At 58.3% G+C, this 22,957-nt stretch overlaps 5 protein-coding genes across 13 annotated transcripts; 1 reads left to right on the top strand and 4 right to left on the bottom strand.

Annotated features, from left to right (window-relative positions):
- Positions 1-4,701: 4,701 nt before the first annotated feature.
- Positions 4,702-10,113, bottom strand: SLC34A3 (solute carrier family 34 member 3). Of its 8 annotated transcripts, none has more exons than XM_060199441.1 (14): positions 9,389-9,844; positions 9,204-9,312; positions 8,865-8,954; positions 8,413-8,541; positions 8,187-8,330; positions 7,998-8,109; positions 7,727-7,922; positions 7,545-7,634; positions 7,367-7,454; positions 7,125-7,292; positions 6,930-7,046; positions 6,718-6,842; positions 5,079-5,274; positions 4,702-5,004 (listed from the first exon to the last, which is right to left on the bottom strand). In XM_060199441.1, the coding sequence occupies exons 2-14, from the start codon at positions 9,271-9,273 to the stop codon at positions 4,874-4,876; spliced, it is 1,656 nt and encodes a 551-aa protein (XP_060055424.1). In that variant the 5' UTR covers positions 9,274-9,312; positions 9,389-9,844; the 3' UTR covers positions 4,702-4,873. The 8 variants fall into 8 exon arrangements, with proteins under 8 accessions (XP_060055424.1, XP_007521620.1, XP_060055419.1 ...); XM_060199442.1 differs by lacking the exon at positions 4,702-5,004 and adding an exon at positions 5,351-5,511 and having other exon boundaries at positions 5,193-5,274; XM_007521558.3 differs by lacking the exon at positions 9,389-9,844 and adding an exon at positions 10,011-10,113 and having other exon boundaries at positions 4,702-5,274.
- Positions 10,114-11,065: 952 nt separating this feature from the next.
- On the bottom strand, positions 11,066-12,493 carry RNF224 (ring finger protein 224). The gene has a single exon (XM_060199434.1). It carries the CDS (start codon positions 11,970-11,972, stop codon positions 11,499-11,501), a length of 474 nt encoding a protein of 157 aa, XP_060055417.1. The 5' UTR covers positions 11,973-12,493; the 3' UTR covers positions 11,066-11,498.
- Positions 12,494-13,811: 1,318 nt separating this feature from the next.
- On the bottom strand, positions 13,812-19,069 carry CYSRT1 (cysteine rich tail 1). 2 transcript variants are annotated; one of them, XM_060199433.1, is made up of 2 exons: positions 18,932-19,069; positions 13,812-14,655 (listed from the first exon to the last, which is right to left on the bottom strand). In XM_060199433.1, the coding sequence occupies exon 2, from the start codon at positions 14,645-14,647 to the stop codon at positions 14,096-14,098; it is 552 nt and encodes a 183-aa protein (XP_060055416.1). In that variant the 5' UTR covers positions 14,648-14,655; positions 18,932-19,069; the 3' UTR covers positions 13,812-14,095. The 2 variants fall into 2 exon arrangements, with proteins under 2 accessions (XP_060055416.1, XP_060055415.1); XM_060199432.1 differs by lacking the exon at positions 18,932-19,069 and adding an exon at positions 15,032-15,124.
- An 89-nt stretch (positions 19,070-19,158) lies between these two features.
- RNF208 (ring finger protein 208) lies at positions 19,159-20,430 on the top strand. Its single transcript, XM_007521497.3, has one exon. The coding sequence runs from the start codon at positions 19,467-19,469 to the stop codon at positions 20,262-20,264; it is 798 nt and encodes a 265-aa protein (XP_007521559.1). The 5' UTR covers positions 19,159-19,466; the 3' UTR covers positions 20,265-20,430.
- A 607-nt stretch (positions 20,431-21,037) lies between these two features.
- LOC107522421 (E3 ubiquitin-protein ligase TRIM47) lies at positions 21,038-22,935 on the bottom strand. Its single transcript, XM_016187464.2, has one exon. It carries the CDS (start codon positions 22,433-22,435, stop codon positions 21,776-21,778), a length of 660 nt encoding a protein of 219 aa, XP_016042950.1. The 5' UTR covers positions 22,436-22,935; the 3' UTR covers positions 21,038-21,775.
- Positions 22,936-22,957: the final 22 nt, after the last annotated feature.

Here is a 22,957-nt window from a genome sequence, read left to right as displayed (position 1 = left end):
CATGGCGACTGCCCTCCGCTAACCTCTTATTGGGCGCTCAGAATGAGGCTGGCAAGACCCCTCATTTCATTGGTTAGGTCCCTGTCAGTCATACTCCCCAATGCCCGCCTACTCAGCCCCATTTACTTTCGATTGGTCTATGAAGCCCTCCAGTAACCCAATCAAAGTCCTTTCCTCCTTTAGCTGCGGTGCTCTGTCCCATTGGATGTTTCAAATGATTGATTTGTCTTCTCATTGGTTAATTCCCGAGAGCACGGCAGTAGGCTGGCGCGATTGGCTACTCAGGGCCAGCGTCCTGGTAACCGCCGCAGTGCGTGGGGACGCGCGGGCGGGCAACTGGGTTGTCGGGGCGGGCTGCTGGGATTCGGGTGCGCCTGGGGAGGGCGGAAGGGGAGGGGCGGCGCGGGCTGAACCGACCCCTGAGACCGTTGCCACACCGGGAAAGACCGGTGGGCGGTGGGAAGCGCGCGTCTTGCGTGCTGGCAACTCGGGTGCGGTGGGCTTCACGGCGGGGGTCTCCTAAGAGGTGGGGTGCACGCGCCTAGCAGGCGAGTGTTCGCCTAGGGCCGGGGGCGGCAGAGTCGGAGCCCCGGCTGCCCCTCCCCGGTGGGCTCGCTCCCTCCGCAGGCCTGGCGGGCAGGCTGCACCCACTGCGGCAACGGGGGAGGGGCGCGTGCTGTGTTGTGGAGACGCCTGGCCCCGTGCCCGTCGCCTTGGAGCCCGGGCCGGCACACAGCTGCATGGAGACGGCCGCGCCCGGCGCACGGGCCGCACATCTCTGGTCGGCATGCCTGGACCCACTGATGTTCTGCTTGTTTTTTTGTTTTTTTTTCCGCCTTCTTCCCCCCCCCCCCCCCAGCTCTTTCCCTTAACCAGAGTATACAACACAGCTTATGATGATGCCAGCAACTGAACCTAGGGCAACCTCGAGCAGTTGTATAAACCGCAGTGCTATCTCTCTGGCCCATGAATTACTTTATATCGTCCTAGTTTATGACTTGATTCCTTTGAAGAAAAAAGCTTGTTCTTGGAAAACAAAGTACACATGGCTGCACCTGTAATCAGTCGATTTTTTTCTTTTGAAGAAACCGACTCATGAATTTGTGTGCATGTCATCCATGCGAAGGGATCCTTGCTAAACTCTATGTCGCTTGCAGGGGTAGATAGCATAATAGTTATGCAAACATACTCCCATGCCTGAGGCTCCAAAGTCCCAGGTTCAATCCCATGCACCACCATAAACCAGAGCTGAGCAGTGCTCTGGCAAAAAAAAAAAAAAAAAAAACCAAAAAAACTCTATGTCGCCACAACTCTAGTGTATTTACATGTTTAGGTGTCCGAGCCACCACTAACCTGTTTTTTAAAAAGTTGCATTTTTTAAAAGATGTATTTATTATTGCGAGAAGAAGAGAGATCTATAGTATTGTTGCAGCAAACAGAACTGCACGGGTTACTCAGGACAAACAGCAAACCAATAGACACTTGGGAAAAGAAGGAGTGCATTTATTTATGCTATCGTCCAGGTCGAGTCCAGGACTGGGCTGGATGCAGACTTTTATCTGTGGTTGGGGTTGGAGGGGTGTTGCTACTTGGGCTCAGTTGACTGGGAGGAGCTGCTTGTGGGTAGCTGCAGGCAATTTCACAGAAGCACGATTTAGCTGTTCCGAATGAAAACTTTCAAACTTTACAAGTTACTTTCATTCCAAACTTCCCCCTCCCTCACCTATTTTATGGGGCTGCAGCAGTTTGGCTCTGACTCCTGTGCCTTCTACCTCAGTATCACTCTGTCATATGCAATGCTTGGGATCAAACTCTTGAGAGAACCAGAGCATTGCTTTGGTATATACAGCCAGCGCCAGAGCTCTGGCTCAGAACCTCATGTACACAAATTCAGCGCTTTACCCACTGATACACCTCTTAGGCAGCTAATCTATTTAATTGAAAGCACTGTATTTGTGACATTCCAGAAAGAATATTTCACACACTCAGGTTTTCCCTGGATGTTGCCACTTAAGCTGCATTATTTCAGTGAACTTGACCTTTTGGTTTCCCAGCCTGAGTGTTGGGGGGCAGTACTTGGTGATTTATTTCAACAAAAAGCACTTCATTCTCACTTTGGATCACAGATAAGCAACATATTGTGTGTATTGTACAGTGGGCAGGAATTCCACTTGAGAGTGATTTTTACTTGGCCTGGCAGTATACTAACCAGGGCATAGCTGTCTTGTCCCCTGGAAAAGGGTCTGCAAGTGCACTCCTGACCTTGACAGAGAATCAGCAAGTTCAAGTAGTGCCAATTCCCCCAGGGACACTAGGAAGTTAACCCCTTCTACAGATCTTCAGAATGGGCTGGCTTCTGACCAGTACCCTCAGGGCACTTGGTGTACAAGCCATCACCGCTTGGCACCCTGAGTCCTCACAGTGCCCTGCAAAGTTGCTTTACTATCCAAGCAGGTGCCAGCCAGGTTCAGAGGGTATCTGGGCCTCCTGGTATTGAGTTGTTCCTGCATCAGGGAGAAAGGGAAGAGCTGAGGTTTTTCCCTAATGAGTCTGTGAACTATGCAAAGTCCTGTTAAGGTTGCTGTCCTTGAAGTATGTGTAAATCTGTCCTCACTTTTGAAATGAGTGGCATGAAACATACCCCTCTAAAAAAAAAGAAAAGAAAAGAAAAGGAAGAAAGAAAAAGGTCTGGGAAAAAAGAAAGAAAAAAGAAAGAAAGAATAAGGGCTGGGAGATCAATGATGCACCCCTAATTGACAGGTAAAAGAAATAAATGAGGCCAGCTCAGGTGTGAGCCTGAGAGCTCATGGAGCTAGTCATCATTTGGGCCCTTTTGTTCTCCTGAAGTGGTGGGCGCAGGTTGGGGACAAGGCAGCCGCAACCTCTCACTGATACATAGGTCAGGGGGCCGGGGAGCTGCAGGTCCCATCCTGAGCCAAGGATGCCCCTGAGCAGGTGGGGAGGTAGGCCTGTAGTGCAGGGTGGAGGGTTGGGGCAGGAACACAGACGGGCAAGGCAGCCTGGGCTGGGCCCTGGAGATACTGCACAGGGCCACCCCCCTGCAGCTGTTGGAGACAGCCACAACGGCTGGCTCTGTTTACCGGTGGCCATGGTCCCAGAGGGAGGGTGCGTTACTGCCAGGCAGGGGCAGCAGGCAGACAGGCCTCACGGCCTCAAAGGACCTGATGGTCAGTCTTTGTGGGTGGCCTCACCTGCCCCGGAAAAGAAGTGTCCGGGTACTTTCTTCCCCCTAACGACCCCCTGCTACCTCCCCAAGGACCTAGGTACGTGGGGCCCTCTGCTGGGGACTTGCACCAGGGTTACCAAGGAGTGTCTGTCCTGAAGTCACAGAGTGGAGGACCGCTGCTGAGAGACATGGGTATGTGGGGTATTTGTCCTCACATGCCTCTCACAGCTCCAGAATAGCTGTTCCCTGGCAAGGTGGGCAGGGTGAATCCCTGAACCAGAAGAGGTTCAGGGAAGATTAAAAGGGTGAAAGGAGGGAGTCGGGCGCTAGTGCAGCGGGTTAAGCGCAGGGGCGCAAAGTGCAAGGACCGGCATAAGGATCTGGGTTCCAGCCCCTGGCTCCCCACCTGCAGGGGAGTGGCTTCACAGACGGTGAAGCAGGTCTGCAGGTGTCTGTCTTTCTCTCCCCTTCTCTGTCTTCCCCTCCTCTCTCTATTTCTCTCTGTCCTATCCAACAACAATAATAACTACAGCAATAAAACAACCAGGGCAACAAAATGGAATAAATAAGTAAAATAAATATTTTTTTAAAAGGGTGAAAGGAACTAGGGGTATATGAAAGACATGGGGGGACCTAAAAGACTGGAGAGCCAGAAGGGCTTAGAGGAAGTTAAGTAGGACTAGAGACAAGAGTCAGCTAAAGGGCCTAGGGGAAGTAAAGGACATAATAGTGTACAAGAATCGACCCTGGGACTCCCCCAGTTGCTCTCTTCCAACTTGACAGAGATGTCATTTGACTAGGCCCCCTTCACATCAAGGCAGTATCTGGGGGGAGGGCATATTTTGGGTGGTCCTGACTGGCATGGGGCCCTCCGCTCTGTCCAAGCCCCCTGCTGAGTATAAAATCTGGGGGTGGCCCCAGGCTGGAAGTGACTCAATGCTCCTTTGGTCCTTGGATGGGGGACCAACCTTCTGACTGGGAGATTTTCCACACAGAAGCTTTTGGGAGTGAGGGGGAACACATTGCTCTCAGGAGACCCTGGACGACCCATCTCCCCCACATGATCTGAAGCCCCTGCAGGTGTGTGCAGAGTGTGTTCCAGGGGCACACAGGACCCCACCATCTGCCTGGTGGCACCCCTCCCCCTACCCTTTGTACAGCGCCCCTGGAGACAGAAGCACCCACCCTTTCTTCCTCACTCCCCCATGTCTCCAGGGACACCCTCCAGGCCACTAATCAACAGGCCAACTCCCGACCCCAGCTTTTTGATGCTGGAAGTCTCCATTGCTTAGACCTGCTTTTATCTGGCTCTTCCTGCTCCAGAGGTGGAGCAGAGAAACAAAGTGGATACCTGGGATGCGGGGTCTGGGGTGTCCACACTACACCACCTGAGATGATGACTCTTGTCCACTAGGGGGCAGCATGGGTGCTGCTCCACTCCAGGTCTGTGCCAATAGCAGGACCGTCCCCATCAAATCTCTAGGGGAGGGGCAAGGGTGAAGACTACCCACACCTGGGTCATAACCTTATTTATTTTGCAAAGAACAGGAGACAGATGACTCAGAAGTCTGCTGTCACCAAGTCCCCCAGCGTGCCCGAGGTCAGGAGACTGGTGCCTAGTCTTAAAACCACTGGGAGGCCAGGACCTCAGGATTCTCATAGCAATGGGCCTTCTTGATAGGAGCTTTAGGGGAGCTGCAGGCCTTGCAGGGGCAGCAGCGGGTCACCAGGCGGTCCCAGGGCTCCAGGGAGTGAAGCCAGTAGGGCAGCCAGTCCCAGGAGCGCAGGCATCGGGGCAGCCAGGTGGGTCGGCGCCGCTGCAGGACATTCACGATGATAATAAGGAGCAGCAGCCCCAGCAGGGGCCCCCCCACTGCAGCTAGTACCATACTTCCTGCCAGTGAGAGTCCAAAGGCAGCCAAGGGCAGCAGCAGGAAGGTGAGCAGTAGGTAGGCGATGGCTACCCACCGGTAGCGGGCTGTCAGGTTCCCAAAGCTCTTGGCCAGAGGGATGGGCAGCCGCAGCACAGGCACCACATACCATAGCAGGATACCCGCCAGGTTGAAGAAGAAGTGGATGAGAGCAACCTGTGGGCCCAGGGCAGGCAGGGGTCAGGAGCTAGGCAGGTAGCCCCTCTCCCTCCCCCTACCCCAGTATACATACAGCTTGGCAGAAGGGCCTCTGAGTCTAAAGCCTGTTCAGGGTCCTGTCCAGTGGTCACTATGGGCCAGTGGGGCAGAGCACAGCCAGGTGTGGGCATGTGCCTCATGTGTCACTCTCCTGTACTGGGCATCAGAAGCCTGAACCACATTCCAGTGTGACTGCTGCACCAGGGCAACAAGGCAGACCTGGTCTTCCCTCCCCAGACTTAGCTGAGCCTAATTGGGGGGGGTAGGCAGGGGTCCTAGGATCTTCCGGCCACTGGTGGGCAGGGTGCAGCCCCTCAGGGAAGCTGCCTGGAGCTGTTGGTGCAGCATCCACAGTCTGGAGGCCTTCCCAGAGTGGTGGGTCAGGGCCTGCACTAGGGGAACCAGAGCAGAAAGCACAGGAAGTCTGGTGGGGGCTGGGATAAGCCCTGATCTGCTTCAAGAGCCAGGGGTAGTGCCTGTCCAGCCCCCAGGTAGGCAGTGGGGAGGGGACTGGAGCTGGGGCAATGACCCACTAAGGATTTGCTCTGTAGAGTCAGCAGCAGTCTGGGAGGTAAAGCCCCAGCTTTGCCAGCACAAGGTCCTGAGTTCGTTCACTCCCCAGCATTATATATGCCAGAGCCTTGTTCTGGTTCCCTCTCATGAACAAACAAACCAACCAACCTGAGGGTAGAGCCAGAGGGGGTGACCTGGGAGATGCCACAGTGAGTAAAATATTAGACACTGGAACATGAGATCTTGAGTTGGAACCCTGGCATCACATGTACCAGAATGATAGTCTAGTGTTCCCCCCCCCTCTTTTTCTCTAGTGTAAATAAATAAATATTTCAAAACATAACAGAGAGTAGCTGGGAAATTGGGGGTGTCTTCCTGGAGGCAGAACTTTGCTGGGGGTAAGAGTGGCACAGAACCCTCATAGGTGGGCAGGAAAATGGTGTGAGGTCCCTGTAGGAAACTGTGGAGTGTCTTTGGAGGGTACCCTGGTGGTGGTGAAATAGAGGGGCTAGGGTCCTCTAGGTCCAAAGGCCTTGAAGGACTACAGCAAGGGCTGCCTTGGGGACTGAGTTGAGGGTAGGAGCTGCCAGAGAGAAAGGACAGGAAGGTGTGAGCAAAGTGGTTCTAGAATTAGCAGTCCTATAAACTACCAGGTTTCAGGGGAGGAAAAGTGGAATTGAGAGTCCAGGAGATGTCCATAGAGATCCCAGGGTCCCAGGAGATGGGGTTGTGGGCCCAGTGAGCTGCTGAGAAGAATGTGCCTCAGTCCAGCCTGTAGCCTTGGGACAGGCCTTACTTGCCCCTCCTGTCTGCAGGGGTGGAAGGAGGGAAAACAGCAGGAGGGTGCTGGTGGTGGGAGAAACTGGGGCTCAGAGAGGAAGGAAGTACCTGGACAGCACTGAGTAGCATGCCTGAGGGGCTGGCCAGGGCAGCCAGCACGGCTGTGGTCGTGGTGCCAATGTTGGATCCCAAGAAGAGGGGGTATGCCCGTTCTAGGCTGATCACTCCAACCCCTAGGAGAGCCGAGAGTCACCATAGAGTCCTGAGCACCCACCCCTTCCCCATGACCCCCATGCTCTGTCCCTTCTGCCCCCCTTTACCCATGAGTGGCACTATAGCTGCTGTGAAGACACTGCTACTCTGGAGCACGAAGGTCAGGCCTGCGCCCACCAGGATGGCCAGGTAGCCACTGAGCCAGCCGAAGGGGAAGGGAAAGTCTGGGGGTTTGAGGGAGAGCAAGTGTCACAGCCTGCCCCACACCTGTCCCACACGACACCCGTCCCCACCCCACACACCTGCGTTGATGATGGTTCTCACAGCCTGGGCCACGCTGCCGCGCAGCACTGAATTCAGCAACTTGACAATAAGGACCAGACAGGAGCACAGCACCAGCAGCGAGCCCGCTAGCAGGATGAGGCCCACGGCCAGGTCAGTGAGCGAGGTGTGAGCAAACAGGTGGTGGCCTGGGAGCAAAACACCTGGTGAGGGGGCAGGGCCAGGGGACAGGAGGGTGTAAAGGGGCGGGCGGGAGGCTCACAGGGCAGCAGCTGCGAGGTTGAGTTATTCGAGGTTGAGTTATTCGTCCCAGGGCACAGTCCTTCACAGTTGCTGAGGTTCCCTGTGGTCTGGGGAGGCGAGGTGAAGGGACTCTGTCAGAGTTGGGGTGGGTACAGGGGAGGGACTGGGAGGGTGGGCGGGGTGGGGGGAGGTCTCACTGGCTCCTCTTTGGTGCCGCACCAGCGCTTGATGAGGCTGCTGTTGGTGCGGTTGCCTGTGGCGCTGTCTGCGATCACGTCAGCATCCAGCTGGGAATTAGAGTGGCCAGGCCTGTGTGCTAGACCTTCAAGACTAACCAGGCTGGCCGATGCCCTCCTGCCCTGTGCACCCACCTTCTTACCTGCACAATGAGGTGCGTGAGCGGCTGGGTCAGCACCTTGAGAATGTCTGGCGTATGGGTGCCGGGCTCCAGGCTGGTGGCACCCACTATCAGGTCGCTGAGCTTCTCCAGTGCGGCTGTTGCACTTTCCAGTGGCAGCAGGATCAGCACTGTCAGCCAGTTGAAGATGCCATGCACAGCAGAACCTCCGAAGGCTCTGTGGTCACATGAGCCTGCTGGTCAGCTGCCTGACTGTGGCCTCGTCCACCACCCCTGCTCCATTCCAACTCACCTCCGAAACTCATCCCGGTCCCCTGACTGGGCCATGGAGACCAGGGTGCTGGTGATGGATGTGCCCACATTGACACCCATGATGATGGGCACAGATGCCCGGACAGTCAGCACTGTGGGGTTGGAGAGGGTTCCATAGTCATTCTCGGCCAGCCTGCTTGCCCACACCCAGAGGAGAGGGCACACTCACACTTAGAGGCCACCATGCTGACCACAATAGAGGAAGATGTGCTGGAGCTCTGCACCAGGACGGTGACCAGCACCCCAATGACCAGTCCAGCTACGGGGTTGGACAGCACCACATTGTCCTTGAAGATGTCCCCAGCCACTTTGCCTATGCCCGGAAGAGAGGTGCTAAGACTGTGGCGGACAGCTTCCCACACCTGCCCCACCCAGGCAACACTGGCCCCACTCACTGCCCAGCAGCTGGAAGGCCGAGCTGAGGATGTCCAAGGAGCAGATGAAGAGGTAGAGGTTTCCCAGGAGCCCTATGGCCTTCAGGAAGCCCACAACCATCTTGCGTACCCTGCCAGCCACACTGAGGTCTGCAGGCATAGAGCAATGCTGTGCCACACACTCTGCCGCTGAAGACAGGGTCTAACCCCTTCCCTCTCTCATAGACAGGCTGGGGTTCCCTCTCTGACTTCCCCAGGGAAGGATTGGATTCTCCCCATTACTCCTAGGGCAGCCCCTTTATTCTTTTGAGGAAGGCCTTCCTGGAAGCTTGCGGAGGGGGAGTGTCCTGTGTTAGGTCAGGACGGAGGGCTGAGCCCAGGCCTGAAGAATGGGTGTAGGTGGTCCTACTCCCTCCCAGACTCCTTAGAGTTGGAACTCTGTTTGCCCAGTTACCTGACCCCACCAGACATACCTTTCCAGGACTGCCCAGTGTCCTTTAGCTGAGGGAGGGCCCAGGGATCCTTGTCCCCTTCTTCCAAGATAGGAGCAGGACTGGAGGTTCCTGTGTATGGAGGGCGTCTGGTAGGGCCAGAAGCCTGGCTTCTCCCTCGACTGAAGAGGGGGGCACTGGGGGGAGGGACAGAGGCATGAAGCAGGGAGGAAAGAGAGGTGCTTGCTCATCTGGGACTGACTGAAGTTGTCAACACCAGCCCCTTGGTGGGACCCCTCTCCACTTGCCCAGAGCAGTGGGGCAGGGCAGGCCAGTGCAGTTGGGGAAGCCCAGTAGGCCTGGTTCTGGGGCGCCTAGTACCTGCATTTCCCAGGCCCATCTCATCCAGGGGGGGGTGTGGGAGCTGACTGCTGGTGCAGGAGTGCGGCATCAATTTCAGGCAGGAATGGACCCAGGCCCCAACTCAGATCTGCGGAGGGGATGGGCAGGTCAGACACTCACTCGGGGGCCCCTGCCTAGACACTCATCTTGCTCTCCCTTCCCACCCTGTTGGCTTTGGTGACCAGCTCTTCCTCCATCCACTAAGGGATGGCCAAAGTGACCTCCAGCAGCTGTCCAACAAGCCCAGTCCAGTGTCAGGGTGCAGAGTCGCGAGGCCCCAGCTCCCTGGCTGCCTTGCTGGTACTGGCTGGAAGGAGGCCTGGGAGGTGACCCAGGACCTGAGGTGCTGGGGTACAGGCCGGAAGCAATGGGAACAGTGAACCTCTGATATCAGGTGTCATCAGGGACACTGCAGATGGTCCCCTTAGACTTTGGCATTTGATACCAAACGGTGACGCCTCTGCTTGATAAGGGCCCCACCCCTCAGTGAAAGGGGCAGGGCAAGGGGCTTGGGTGCCCGACCCCCACTTGACAACACTTTCCCATGGCCTCTGCCTCCTCAGCCTGCTGAGGCAGTGACCTGTCCAGCCCTCTGCCTGGCTCCCTCCCGCATCCCAGAGCTCAAGCCCCTGGGGCTCCCCTGTACCCCATCCTGCCTGTCCTTGCTGCTGTCTCCTGCCCTTAGCTCCTGGAAACTCAGCATGGGGCCTCGGCGCTGGGCCTGGAGGTCACCTGGCCCTCACTGCGTTGTGCCTGGCCTCCCAGTCTGGTTCTAGCAGCTCCTACCTGTGTGGGTGGTGAGGAGCACCTGCGGGAGGAAGCGCAGGGTGGGAGCAGCTGAAGGTCAAAGATCCACTGGGTGCACACATGACCCGCTGTGTGTGGAGCCCATTAATGTTTACCCAGCTGCTGGGGCCCTAGGGGTGCTCGCGTAGCCCCAGTAGCTGGGGCCAGAAAGGATCCCATTGTATCCCTGGGGCCCAGCTCTGCCCTCTGGAACAAGGTATCTCACCACTGGTTGGGCAGGGCCAAGGCAGGGCAATGCTGGGACAAACACTGGCTGAGTGCTGGACTCCCACGGGTGACACCACATAGGGCAGCATGCAAGTGCTCTGACATGGTGACTTCTGGGGGAATCTGTCCTGAACTCTGAAGGCCTGATAATGTGTCCAGCAAGGGATCCAGCCCCTGTGGACAGCCTGGCAAGAGTTCCCAAGGAAGACTACTCCCACTCCCACACACACCTCCAGCCACCACCATTATGCTGCCCAGCCCTGCCTGTGGCCAGCCATTTAGCATAGGTAGGACACCTCTTGTAGGATCCTCTGGGTCCTCTCCCAGTGGCTAGGACTGCTGGGGCTGCTCCTCCCCCTGGGGCCTAGTCTCTCCAGGGGGCCTGCTGGCCCAGCACCCTGTTCGCTGATCAGCCTGTGCTGGGGGACTTTGCCCCAAGCAAGGAGGAGGTTTCTGAGTGTCCTCTCAGCAGATTCTCCTGTTCCTCCCAGCTTTGCTGCCCACTGCCCAGGGCAGGCCCCATAGTCCCTTAAAGAAAAGTTCCTCTTTCGGTGGAGATGTGGGCGATGCACAGTTCAGGGGGTTAGTCTCCAGCACCTGTGGGCCCTTCCAAGGGGATCTGTGCAACAACCACTAGGGGGCAGAAGGAAGTGAGGGAGGGCCAGCTCCGAGCAAACGGCTGCACCGCTGTGCGTACTCTAGCAGGTCCCTACCCTCTCTGTGCCCGGAGCCTGTCCTTCCTCCATTCCTTCCTCTTACCACTTGGTGCCACAGTCCTGCCACAGGGTGGCCTATGGAACAGAGTCAGACTCACAATGGGGGCTCAGGGTACTTTGTTGAGTGAATGAACTTCACAAGCTGGAGGGGTAGGAGGGTGGCCCCAAGCCCTAACCTCAATTCACACCTCTGGATTGACTTTCATAGGGGTGGGACCACATCTCTGGACAGCCAAGCACAGTCTTGTCCAGGGCGCTGGGGACCAGCCACCAGCCCTTTTCACTAGTCCTCCCTCCTGCAAGTCAAGTCCAACCAGACCAGGTGTGCCTACAACTCACAGCAGCACCTGCTGAAGAGGCCCCTTGGGGGCTGGGGGACAAAGAAAGCAGATCTTTGGCTTCCTGGAGTCTCCATCTTAGGCCGTGGTCAGAGGGTGTCCACAGTCAGGCCATGCCTCTGGATGGGCTGTGCAGGGGTCAAAGGTCTGAGGCAAGTGTGTTGGGGGTGGTAGTTCCTCTTCCAGGAATGGGGGGTGCCCAGATCTCAGGCCTCAGGGCCACCTGGGGGAGCCCAACAGAGGCTGCTGCAGCTCCAGCAGCAACACCTGCGCATGGGGAAGTAGGGCTGGGGGCCAAGGGTGGGGAAGGGCCCTGCTGGCTGCTGGGTGATGATAGCTGGGCCACCTTTGAGCAGCACAGGGGGCCTGGGCTCTGTGCGGGATGGCTCCCGCTCAGCCTTAACAGCCAGGAAGGCAGTCAGATCGAGGTCGAGCATGGCCACCCCTCCCCGGGGTGTGGGCGTGCTCTGGCGGCACTGCGGGCAGGGTATCCAGCGCTGCTCATGGGCTGCTGTGTCCAGCCGTCGCACACATGCCTGACAGAAAGTGTGGCCGCAGTAGAGTCGTCGTGGCAGGTGCCCGGCCAGGTCATAGGCAGAGTAGCAGATGATGCAGTCGCCCCGCCGAGTCCCAGGGGTCATGCCCTCCTCAGAGGCCCAGGGGCTCTCAGGCTGCAGCATCCTAGGGGGAGGCGTATACAGGTCTGCAGCCACATTTTCCCACCTTTCCACAGCCCCTGTGATCCAGGGCCCCAACAGCAAGAAAGGAGGGTTGGCAGGGTTAATGGATGCTAGGATTTGGGCATAACTTGGTGGGCTCCCTTGGCCACTGCTGGGACAGCACCCCGGCCTGCCCAACCCACCTTCACAACCCACCTGCCCATCTCTGGGTCCCCAGCCATTCCCCTTTCCTGCCTGAGCCCCAGGCCTCTCTTACCTGCATCCACTCCACTGGGTAGCTATGCCCAGCCAGAGGGTGCCTGATATGGGGGGGACCCAGGGCGCCCCGCGGCTCTCTCCCTGGGGCTCGCATTACTGGCCAAGCGCAGACAAGTCAGCAGGGAGGCAGGTGGTGGCTGTGGGGCAGGTGTGGGCTCCCCTTTCAGCCACAAAGAGACTGCAACTGGATCCATCAGCACCTCGAAGGCATCGGGAGATAAGGTGCACCCCCAATTCCTATTGCCCCACCCTCTCTGAGCTCAGACCCACCCCCACCCTTGTACTCCCCTTGGCTTTGACCAGAGTGATGTCCATTCTTTAGCTCTGGGTTCAACTGTTACCTCCTTTTGGAAGCCTGCCAGAATCCACACCGGCTCAGAGCCTGGAGGGCTTCTGTTGTGGAGCTTAGTCAGTGTGTGTCTATAGTGACCTGTTCCCAGGCCTCACCTAGGCTTGTGTTGTGGCTGCCCCATCATAGAATGACCCTCAAGTGCACCCTGCCTGGGTGGGAGTCCCACTCACATTCAGGGAGCTCTGATCAGAGGCCTGCCTGAACCATCAGACACCTCTTCAGGGACCAGCTGGGTGACCAGGTCCTAGTGCAGTGCAGAGTGGGGGGCGTGAAGGGTTGGGGCTGGGACCCTGTAACCTTCAGGCTGACTGAAAGGAAGGCCAGGGTCTCCCTCCCACCTCCCAAGACTGGTCAGACAGGCTCTGGTGGCTGGCCTGGGTGGAGTCCTTCTCTGATGGGGGCTGGCCATCGGGGCAGGAGCATGACACACCTCACTCCTTGTGCATCAGATGAGTGACATGCCCACCCACACCCTGTGACCAGTCACTGTGGGTCAGCAGAGGGCGGGCATCATGACCCGTCTGTCCTGCAAAGCCAGCTCAGCTTCCTCCTCTGCTTGCTCAGCTCTACCCAGCCCCAGAAGTCTTAGGTGTCTGGCCCTGGGCTGGCCACACTCCTGTGGCCTCCCCCCAGCAGGGGCAACCCCAACACTTAGCAGCTGGGCTCCTTGAAAAACTCTGAGCAGGTCTGCTTGCTACTCAGGCAGTTGTGACAGGGATACAGCCACCCACCACCACAAGCCCACCTTCCTAAGAAGTCCAGCCCTTGATGCAGGACAGGAAGTCACCACACAGCAATCAGATATTTTGTGAGAAACTAGGAAGAACATATAATAATAACCTAGAGCCAAGGTAGGGCTGTGACTCACTGCAGGTAAGGCTCTTCCTGCTGCCGAGCTCCCCTCCCAGAAATCTGCCTGGCCCTCCCTCACGGCTTCCCTGCCAGTTCCATCCTCCTGTGCCTTCGTCTGGCTCAGCCCCTGATCCGGCTCCACATCCTCCAGACACTTGACCCTTGCTCTCACCTGTCTTCTCCACAAAGCAGGCCAGTCTATGCCCAGGCCTGGCCAGGCTAGGGGACACAGCCCAACAGTTCCTGCCCATCCTCTGGGCAGACCAGGGACTTGCAGTCCAGGTAACAGTGTCCTGTGTGTTACGGGCCCCAGTATGTTACAGAGCTGGGGCCTGTCACTAGCCAGGAACCCCTCCCAAAAAGGAAACAGCAGAGAATTGTGGCAAGAACAAAGCTCACCCTGATTTATTGTTCGGCCTGGCCCAAAGGGAGGTGGCAGTGGTGTCCCCCTCATGGTCAGTGCATAGGGCTCTACTTCAAGGGGCCTGAGCTGAGTAGCAGCCTCCTCAGTGGATGGGTGTCCCTGTCCAGGGTGGATGGTATGGCATCCGTGGTTATGGTCCAGTGTCCATCCCAGGTATCTGGGTGTTGCTGTGGCCACCTGAGCATGGCCTGGGGCCTCCATGTCAGGGGTCCTTTATGGTCCCACAGCCCAGGGAGATTAGGAGATGGTGCAGCAGCTGTGGCAGCGGCAGAAGCGAGGGCAATGACAGCAGGAGCAGCATGGGCAGCAGCAGCAGTGGTGGGCAATGTCATCACCACGAGCCACGGGTGGCAGCCCTGAGTAGGTCAGTCCTCCTGAGTGCTGCCCGCTGCAGTACGGATTACCAGGTGGATGCCAGGCCTGCTGGCCCTTGGCTCCCTTAGCTCCCTTGGCCCCTAGGCCCTCGCTGGGCTGCTGGAGGTAACCAGTTTCCACGGTGCAGGAGCTCTGGGCAGTGGCAGCCCCCTTGGCCCCTGGCGCCTCATTAGGATGCTGGAGGTAGGTGCAGGAGCCCTGAGCAGAGGTGGTCCCCTTGGCCTCCTTAGCCCCCTTGGCCCCTGAGGCCTCGCTGGGCTGCTGTAGGTGGCCAGGCTCCAGGGTGCAAGACAGAGACTGAGACTCTGAGGAAGACGAAGCCTCAAGCTGCTGGCTCAAGTCAGGACGTAGGTGAGCCCGGGGGATGCTGATGTGGGCATAGGGGTTCTTGACTACCATCTCGTGGGGGTCCATGACCCAGCCTGTCAGGGTGGGCAGAGGATTTAAGGTTGGCTCAGTGCAGGGGGCTGACACCAGCCCAAGAAAGCACCCACCCCAGGCAAGATAGGCTATGCCTTGTCCAAGTTCAGGGTCCCTGAGGCTATGTGTATAGAGACGTGTGTGTGTATGTGTGTGTGTGTGTGTGTGTGTGTCCTGTGTGTCATTGTGTGCATGGGGTGAGCCCGAAGTAAGAAAGAACCAGAACCGGGATCACCTAGCACCATTGGTGTCCTCCCCTTCCATGAGCTGACACTGGGGTGAGGAGGTTGGCAGACACAGCTGTGCTGGTCCAGGGGATGCAGAGGACTGTTCTCAGGGTACCCCTAGTACAGGGATATCTCTTGGCCAAGGACCCACCTGGAGTGGTAGTGGCAGCTGTCCGTCCTCGTGTCCTCTGGGCTCCAGGTCCAGTCCCTGTGAGCTGAGCCACTGGCAGCTGCCTTTTCCCTCCTAGGGTGAGGCGGGGCCACAGGGTGGAGCCCAAAGTGGGGTTCCCGGGAGGTTCCAGCTCAGTGAACAGGAGGCCCCAGATGAACAAGCTCAGCCATAGGTCCACCCTTCCTTTTGGGTGGGTAGTGGTGCAGCCTGAGGTCTGAGGGGCATGCCAATGTCAGGTGTCAGCCTTGACACATACATAGCAACTGAGTCTTGGGCTCTGTAGGGATCTGTGGACAGTTGGCCAGGAATGAAGGCCAGAGACCAGGCATCATTCACACATTAGACAGGGGCAGAAGCTCTCCACACCACCCTCCTTCCCTACCCCACAAGATGTTTGGACTGAACAAACTTCAAGGCCTGCTGCTACTGTTTAATTTTTATTTTTTTCTAATTATTTTGCTGAATAGTATTTGTTTTGTGTTTTTTTAAAATTTTTTAAAATTATTATTTATTTTCCCTTTTGTTGCCCTTGTTGTTTTATTATTGTTGTAACTATTGTTGTTGTCATCGTTGTTGGATAGGACAGAGAGAAATGGAGAGAGGAGGGGAAGACAGAGAGGGGGAGAGAAAGACAGACACCTGCAGACCTGCTTCACCGCTTGTGAAGCGACCCCCTCTGCAGGTGGGGAGCCAGGGGCTCGAACCAGGATCCTTCTGCAGGTCCTTGCACTTTGCGCAACGTGTGCTTAACCTGTTGTGCTACCGCCTGACTCCCCCATGTTTTTTTTTTTTTTACACCAGAGCATTGATCAACTCTGATTTGCAGTAGTGTGGGGTATTGAACATGACACTTTGGAGCCTCAGGAATGAGAATCTTTTTGCATAACTATTATGCTATCTCCCACACACGTTTAATATTTTGTTAGACACAGAGAGGCAAGAGAAAGATAACACAACACCAAAGCTTCGTTCAGTGCATTAGAGGCTAGGTTTGAACCTGGGTCACACACTTAACAAAGCACTATCCAAGCGAGCTATTTTACCAGCCTAGAGGCCTGCTGTTATAACTGACCATGTTTGAATCACATCACCTTTGCAGATAGAACATTAATTTGAATTTTTTTTTTTTAACTTCCTACACACAGGAGTTTCATTTAAGACAGGGAGAAGAGAGAGACCAAAGTGCTACTCCCACACATGCAATGCTGGGGATCTAACTGGGAGACTCAGGATGAAAGTCACATGTTCTGCTAGTTGAGCTATTTCCCCAATCACGGACAAAACCTTCCAGGGCTTGATACACAGTGTTCCAGCTTGTTTCTGAAACTGCAGTTTCCCTCTGGTTGGTGAGACTTGGGGAGGTATGTGTGTGTGTCCACTTTTGGGCCTGCGCACCCACTCCCAGCTGGCAGTGTGTGTGTGTTGTGTGTGTGTGTGGTCATCCCCACCCCGTGTCCACTCCTGGGCCTGAGCACCCACTCCCAGCTGGCAGTGTCGCAGAGTGTGGGTGACAGTGACTATAAGCACCGGGTCGGGCTGGCGCTGGGGCCACAACCAGGGGCAGAAGGCACAACTTGCACCCCCAGTCTTAGGCGTTAGGGGGAACCCCCTCAAAGGGTGGAACCAAATCAGACGTGCCCCAGAGGCCAGCGTGACCGAGTTGGCTTGCGTAGAGCTGGTCAGACCGGTCAGGACACGAGTTCTACTGATGTAGCACCGGATATGAGGGATATGGGGAAGGTAGCTTCAACCTCCAAGGTGGAAGGCAGAGCTCCACTGCACAGGCGCAGTCCACCGCCCTACAGACTCCACCCCTTGCTGTGAGGAAGAGGTCGGCGCATGCGCACAACTGGCCGGGTGTGGGTGGGTGGGGAGATCGGCTGGTGGGAACCTTACTCCCCAGAAGCCTTTGCGCTGAAAGGCTTTCCGAAAGACCCGGTTCGGGATCTGCTGGCGTGAGCCACCCATCTCCAAACAGCTAGGCTAGGAAGGCGCGGAGATGGGAGGGGTTCTGGGCGTGGCTTTGTACCTAGGGGCGGGGCCTCCACGGGAGCGCGCCTCCTGATCTGTGAGATGAGCGGTGCTAGTGGCCTGGGGTGTCTTCTCAGCCCTGAACTGGCCATGGCTGCCTTAGTTACCCCACTATCCTGCCAGGGCTCCATCCAGACCTTGCGACCCTCCCGCCCTGGGTATCTGCTCCCTTGCACACTTCTCATTTTTGCCATGGTTGAGTGGTGGAAGAAACAGGCCAAGACACTAGTCTAAGGTCACACTGGCAAAGCAGGCCTATGGACCAAGGACGCTCCAGCAGCCTGTTATGCTACATGACCACCCTCACTGGCACCATGGAACACTGGCTCTGCTGCCTACAGGACGTGGGGCCAGGTCCTTAACAGGTGCAATCAGGTCTATGGGTGGGGTAAGAGGACTGCCCCCCCTGCCCACATGCAAGATGGCAGGAGGTCCAGCATGCCACTTGGTAGCTGGTAGAGGCAGTTCCAGAGGCTGTACCAGCCCTGATTTGCCCTCTAGCTGCCAGCTCTCCCCTCTCCCGCCTCTCAGTAGAGCCTGGGCTGCACAGGAGCCTGCCCAGTGGAGGAAGCACAAAGGAATGGGGCCTCTGCTGGGTGGGGTCACAGTGGTGCACAACCATGTGACGGTGGGGCACGTACTGACCTGATGAGATGCCGGGAGGGGTCACCCCATCCTGGGTAGGTTCATGTCGTCTGTGGGCTGTGCTCTGCTGAGGCCCTCTGACCTTCTGCATATTCTTCACCCCACCTACCTGTCCAACCGTACTATTCTTGGAATCCTCTCCCATCTCCTCCATCCACTTCCCTGATTCCGGCACCCTGCTCATCCCCTGTGGGCATCACACCCTGTAAAGGGGTGTGTGTGTGTGGGGGGGGGAGGCTTTGCACCTGTGAGCAGAAAATTCTGGAGGTATCCCTGCTGGGGCTGACCAAGGAGACACTGACCTGGGGGAGGAAGGGTGTACAAAGAAGTCATGAGGTGACTCTCCTGGGACCATCTTTGTGGCTCTCTCCCCTTCCTCCCTGTGGCATCCTGAGATCTCGGGCAGAGAAGAGCAGTATTTCGCTGCCAAACTTGGGACGCGGGCTTGATTTCTCAGGGTCAATAGGCGGGATGCAGGGGTGGGGGTAGAGAATGGGGGGCGATAGCCTGTGGTGGGGGAGGCGACCCCGGGTGAGGCGCCAGGCCTGAGGTGGAAAGAGGGGCAGCGGAAAGAGGGGCGGCGGCAAGAGCCTGACGGGTGTGTGTGTGTGTGTGTGTGTGTGTGTGTGTGTGTGTGTGTGTGTGTGTCTGTCTGTGTCTGTGTGTGTGTGGCGGGAGTGGGGGGTGGCGCTGCGGGCGCGGGCGGGCGCCGCGCGCACTGCGGTCCCCGCGCCTCCGCCGCAGAGCGCGCCCCGCTCCGCACGCACCTGCCACCGCACCGCGCTGTGCAGAGCCCCGCGCCTGTCCGCCCGCGCTCCGCGCCCAACAACCCGCGCCCAGCGCCCCGGACCCGCCAGGGGAATCTTCCATCGCAGAGGTTGCTGCGGGAGCTGCGGGCCGAGGCGCGGGCGCTGCATCCGGGCCTGCCTTTGAGACAACCTCTGCGGCGGCGGCGGCGGCGGCGGCGGCGCGCGGCCCAGGGACGCCAGGCTGGGGCAGGTGAGCGCGGACGGGGCGGGGCGGAGGGCGGGAGGTGGGGGGCGCCCCCGCCCCAGTTCTTGACCGCAGGGTTCGGGCCTGGGGAGCGAGTGATGGGGAGGGAGCTGGGCCCCAAACCTGGCAGGGTCAGGGTCAGAGGTCGTGCGCCCATCTTTTGTGCGGGGTGGGGGTGCGCCAGGGCGCTGCCCTCACGCTGTGTCTCACCTGCAGCTCAGGCCTGGGCCAGGCCTCTCCGCACCTGCCGTCAGTCCCGAGGCCCCTTTCCGCCGGTGGCCAGGGCTCCGGTTAGCTGCCGTCCCTGGGAGCCCTGTCCTGGAGCCATGGAGCCCACCTAGCCCCTGCCTGCCCGGATGTCCCGGCCCGGGGGCTGTTGATTTCGGCTGCAGGGGGAGCCCCCTCCACCCCCCCTCGTCAGCCTCAACCACCGGAGACCCTGGGTGAGCCCCTGGGCCAGACATCCAGTCCAGGGCAGCCTCCCACCGCCCACCCCCCTTGCCCCCGCCTTCCGCCCCCGCCCCCGCCCCTATCTCCTCCTCCTAGGACTGGACCAGAGAGGCCGCTGTGGCCACTCGGGGGGAGCCTGCCCTCCCAGCTCTCACCTGTCGCCCCCAGGAGTCCACGGGGCAGCAGGGGTCCCCACCAGGCCTGGCGGGACCAGGATGCAGCCCCCTCTCCACCCCCCCGACCCCACCCCACACCCCCACCCATCCAATCGCACAGTCTGACTGGAGACAGCCGGATGCCGGCTGACCCTGGGCCCGAGGTGGGCAGTGGCTGGCCGGGCCTCCTCATGTCCTGCCTGAAGGGCCCTCATGTCATCCTCAAGATGGAGGCCGTGAAGATCGTTCACTCCGAGAAGTTTCCTGAGTTGCAGGCAGCCGCCCCCTGTTTTCCACCTGCACCCCGGCCAGCTTCTGCTCTGGCCCCCAAGCGGGCCTGGCCCTCAGACACAGAGATCATCGTCAACCAGGCATGTGGGGGGGACATGCCTGTCTTGGAAGGGGCACCCCGTACTCCACCCCTGCCTCGGCGTCCCCGCAAGGGCAGCGCAGAGCTGGGCTTCCCCAGAGTGGCACCTTCCGACGAGGTCATCGTGAACCAGTATGTGATTCGGCCTGGCTCAGCGACATCGGCTGGCCCCTCAGTGGCAGCCCCCGCTGCAGGCGAGCCCCTGGAGTGCCCCACATGTGGGCACACGTACAATGTCACCCAGCGGCGGCCTCGCGTGTTGTCCTGCCTGCACTCAGTGTGTGAGCAGTGCCTGCAGATTCTCTATGAGTCCTGCCCTAAGTACAAGTTCATCTCTTGTCCCACCTGCCGACGCGAGACTGTGCTCTTCACTGACTACGGCCTGGCTGCGCTGGCTGTCAACACATCTATCTTGAGCCGCCTGCCCCCTGAGGCACTCACTGCCCCATCCGGGGGTCAGTGGGGGGGTGAGCCTGAGGGCAGCTGCTACCAGACCTTCCGGCAGTACTGCGGGGCCGCGTGCACCTGCCATGTGCGGAATCCACTGTCAGCCTGCTCCATCATGTAGCACCCACTGCCTGCCCAACACCGCCCTCCAGTTTTCACTCTCACTGCTTCAGGGACCTACCCTGCCCTGTTGCCTGCTGACCCCTTACTCACCACAGCTTCTGGCCCTCACCCATGTGGCATTGTCGCTGCAGCCAGCTCTGCCATTAAAACTCTTTGCCAAAGTTTGCACCTTGTTCCCTGGACTGACACCTGCTCCCATGACTAGGGAGGATGGGGGGTTTGTTGGCCAATGGAGCCCTGGGGTTCAACTTTGAGCTGCCAGATGGAGGCCCAGTGCAGCCTACAGTATAACTGCTATGCCAGGATGGGCCTGACATGTCACTTGAGTTGGAGTGTGAGTGTGTGCGTGTGCTCATGGTGCCTGTGTGTGCACACAAGTGCTACTCACACCTGTGCAGAGCTGGCTACCAGTGTGGGCTGAGCAGTTCTGTGTGGGCGGATAGGCAGAATGGGCCCAGCTGGACAGGAGGATGCTTCCTCTGTGCTGACCATGAGGAAGTGGGTGTGGCCACATGGGAGTCATCTCAGTATCTCTGGTTCCCAGGCCTATCTTACCCTCTGAGGTTGTGGGGACAGCCTTTGGGTCAGTCTGAGCCAGCACTGGGACAAAGATTGGCTGAGACTGTGGTGCAGGGGCACCCTTGGCACCCCTGTCCTGCTGCCTGGCACTCAGACCACCTGGATTTGGGGAGATGATCCTTGCAGGGGTGTGTGGAGGAGAGCCATGTAGATGGTGAGGAAGGTGTAAAAATGACAAGGCAGTGACAGTACTGTCAGAACACTCATGTTTATTGAGACAGTTTCTTGTGTCAGACATGTCACCCATAGCCAGTGAAGTAGTGTGATGATGACATCCTTCAGATAAAGGCCACAGGCAGGGGTCATAGAGCTGGGTCCTGAGATCAGAATCCATAGGCTCCAGGACCTGGGAGGGCCCCTGTCCCTTGCAGCTCAGGGGCATGCACTGAATCCACAGGCTCTGAAGGGTGTTTTCCAGACTGGGCCAGGTGATGGGCCCCCTGCAGGCTGAGCTTGGGCAGCAAGGTGTCCCTCCCCTTGCTGGCTGACCTTCAAGGAATATACCCTGACTCTTATCTAAACACAGGGCAGGTGGAGAGGGACTGTTTCCAAGGACTGAATATTGTCCAAGTTCCTGTTCACATTCCTGTTCACATTCCTGTCCTCTGCTGTGTCTCCTGTGGGGCCAAGTTGAAGGTGCCTGTGCATCTAGCACCTCCTCTGTGGGCACCAGGGCTAGTGTCTGTGTAACAGAGTAGTTTGAAGATGCTCACTAGCTGGGACTACGCACAGGTTCCACACTGGCCTTGAGCCCATCTTCGGTCTTGACTGAGGTCAGTGCCATGGTCGGTCTTGAATTTTCCCATTAGGTCACTAGATCTCAAGGCCCCATGGCACCAAGGCGTATGGCCATTCTGGACTCCCTGGTCTATGGGTGGTCAGGGCTCCTCCAGGTCCAGCAGTACTGGCAGTAGGCATGACAGACGCTGCTCAGCGGCCTGATCGGTCCAGCAGCATGAAGAGCAGCCCCAGCAGCAAGAGTGGTGTGAAGATGAGCAGCAGCCCCAGCAGCTCAAGGCTCAGCAGGCCCAGCAGTGCCAGGCGGCGGGCACAGGGTCCCTGCTCTCGCAGGGCCCAGAGCCAGGCACCCAAGCAGGGTGGGCATGGCAGGAAGGGCAGGCATCCCCGGCCACCCACAGGTCCTGCCAGGAAGCGGAGGCGGTAGCGGTGCTCTAGAGCAGCCCAGAGTCCAGGAGCCCGGGAGGGGAGTTCAGGGGGCACCGGGGGTGGGGGACGCTGGGGTCCATCAGCCAGCAGCAGCTCCTCCTGCAGCCTGCAGATCTCCCACTCCAGCATGGGTGTCTTCTGCCGACACAGGGGGCAGCGTACCCGGCCCAGGTCGGCACTGGGGGCCGTGCCCAGCAGCCGGTGTAGGCAGCCCAGGCATAGTCCGTGGCCACAGTTAAGCAGGCTCAGATGGTGCTCGCCTGGCCCATAGGGCTCTGTGCAGATGGGGCACTCTTCCTCCTCCCCCTGCTCCTCACCTTCATCTACCCCAGTGGCCCCTAGCAGGGGCTCCCTACTCTCCAGAGTCTTGGTACTCTGGGGGGTTTTGAGGGGTCCACTGTCCACTCCTTCATCTGCTGACATTTCGTTCAGTGGGTCCAAGCATTCTGGGCCCAGGGAGGTGGGAGGTGAACTAGTGAGCCCAGAGCTGGGGTCAGCAGGGCTGGGAGTGGGGGTCCTGGGGCACTGTTCAGGGGTGGCAGCCCTGGGGCAGAAGTCAGGATAGGTGGGCTGGGACCCCAGGGTGGCAGTGAGGTGATTGGGGCCTAGATGGTCAGTGTGGCCCTCTGGGAGAGGGCAGGATCTGGCACTGACCTCACAGCAGCAGCCGCCTTCTCCAGGTCCTGGCTCCCACTGAAAGCAAACTTCGCTTGGGCCCCAGCACCAAGCCAGCTTCTGGTGGCTTCTGGGTCCACGAGTTAGTCCCCTGTCAGACCTAACAGAGCCAGGCACGACCAAGCCCACTCTGCCTCAGCAATTCCAGACTCTGTGGTGTAGGCCAGCTTGTCTGACTCCTCCAACAGGATTTCCTCTTTCAGCAGGAGAGGCCCCTCCTATGGGCAGGGACAGTACTCTCCAGGCCACACCCCTTGTGTCACAGGCCCC

Source organism: Erinaceus europaeus, chromosome 10 (assembly GCF_950295315.1).
Source record: "Erinaceus europaeus chromosome 10, mEriEur2.1, whole genome shotgun sequence".
NCBI lineage: Eukaryota > Metazoa > Chordata > Mammalia > Eulipotyphla > Erinaceidae > Erinaceus > Erinaceus europaeus.
The sequence above is the reverse complement of the archived record's forward strand: the minus strand, read 5'-3'. Positions and strand labels throughout refer to the sequence as shown.

Coding starts and splice junctions, on each gene's coding strand:
- SLC34A3 (XM_007521558.3), bottom strand. CDS start 9,273: ATGCCGCACTCCTGCACCAGCAGTCAGCTCCCACACCCCCCCCTGGAT. Junction 8,331..8,412: donor GGCCTTCCAGCTGCTGGGCA/GTGAGTGGGGCC, acceptor TTCCGGGCATAG/GCAAAGTGGCTGGGGACATC. Junction 5,275..6,717: donor TGCTACTCAGTGCTGTCCAG/GTACTTCCTTCC, acceptor CTGGGCCCACAG/GTTGCTCTCATCCACTTCTT.
- RNF224 (XM_060199434.1), bottom strand. CDS start 11,972: ATGCTGCAGCCTGAGAGCCCCTGGGCCTCTGAGGAGGGCATGACCCCT.
- CYSRT1 (XM_060199433.1), bottom strand. CDS start 14,647: ATGGACCCCCACGAGATGGTAGTCAAGAACCCCTATGCCCACATCAGC.
- RNF208 (XM_007521497.3), top strand. CDS start 19,467: ATGCCGGCTGACCCTGGGCCCGAGGTGGGCAGTGGCTGGCCGGGCCTC.
- LOC107522421 (XM_016187464.2), bottom strand. CDS start 22,435: ATGTCAGCAGATGAAGGAGTGGACAGTGGACCCCTCAAAACCCCCCAG.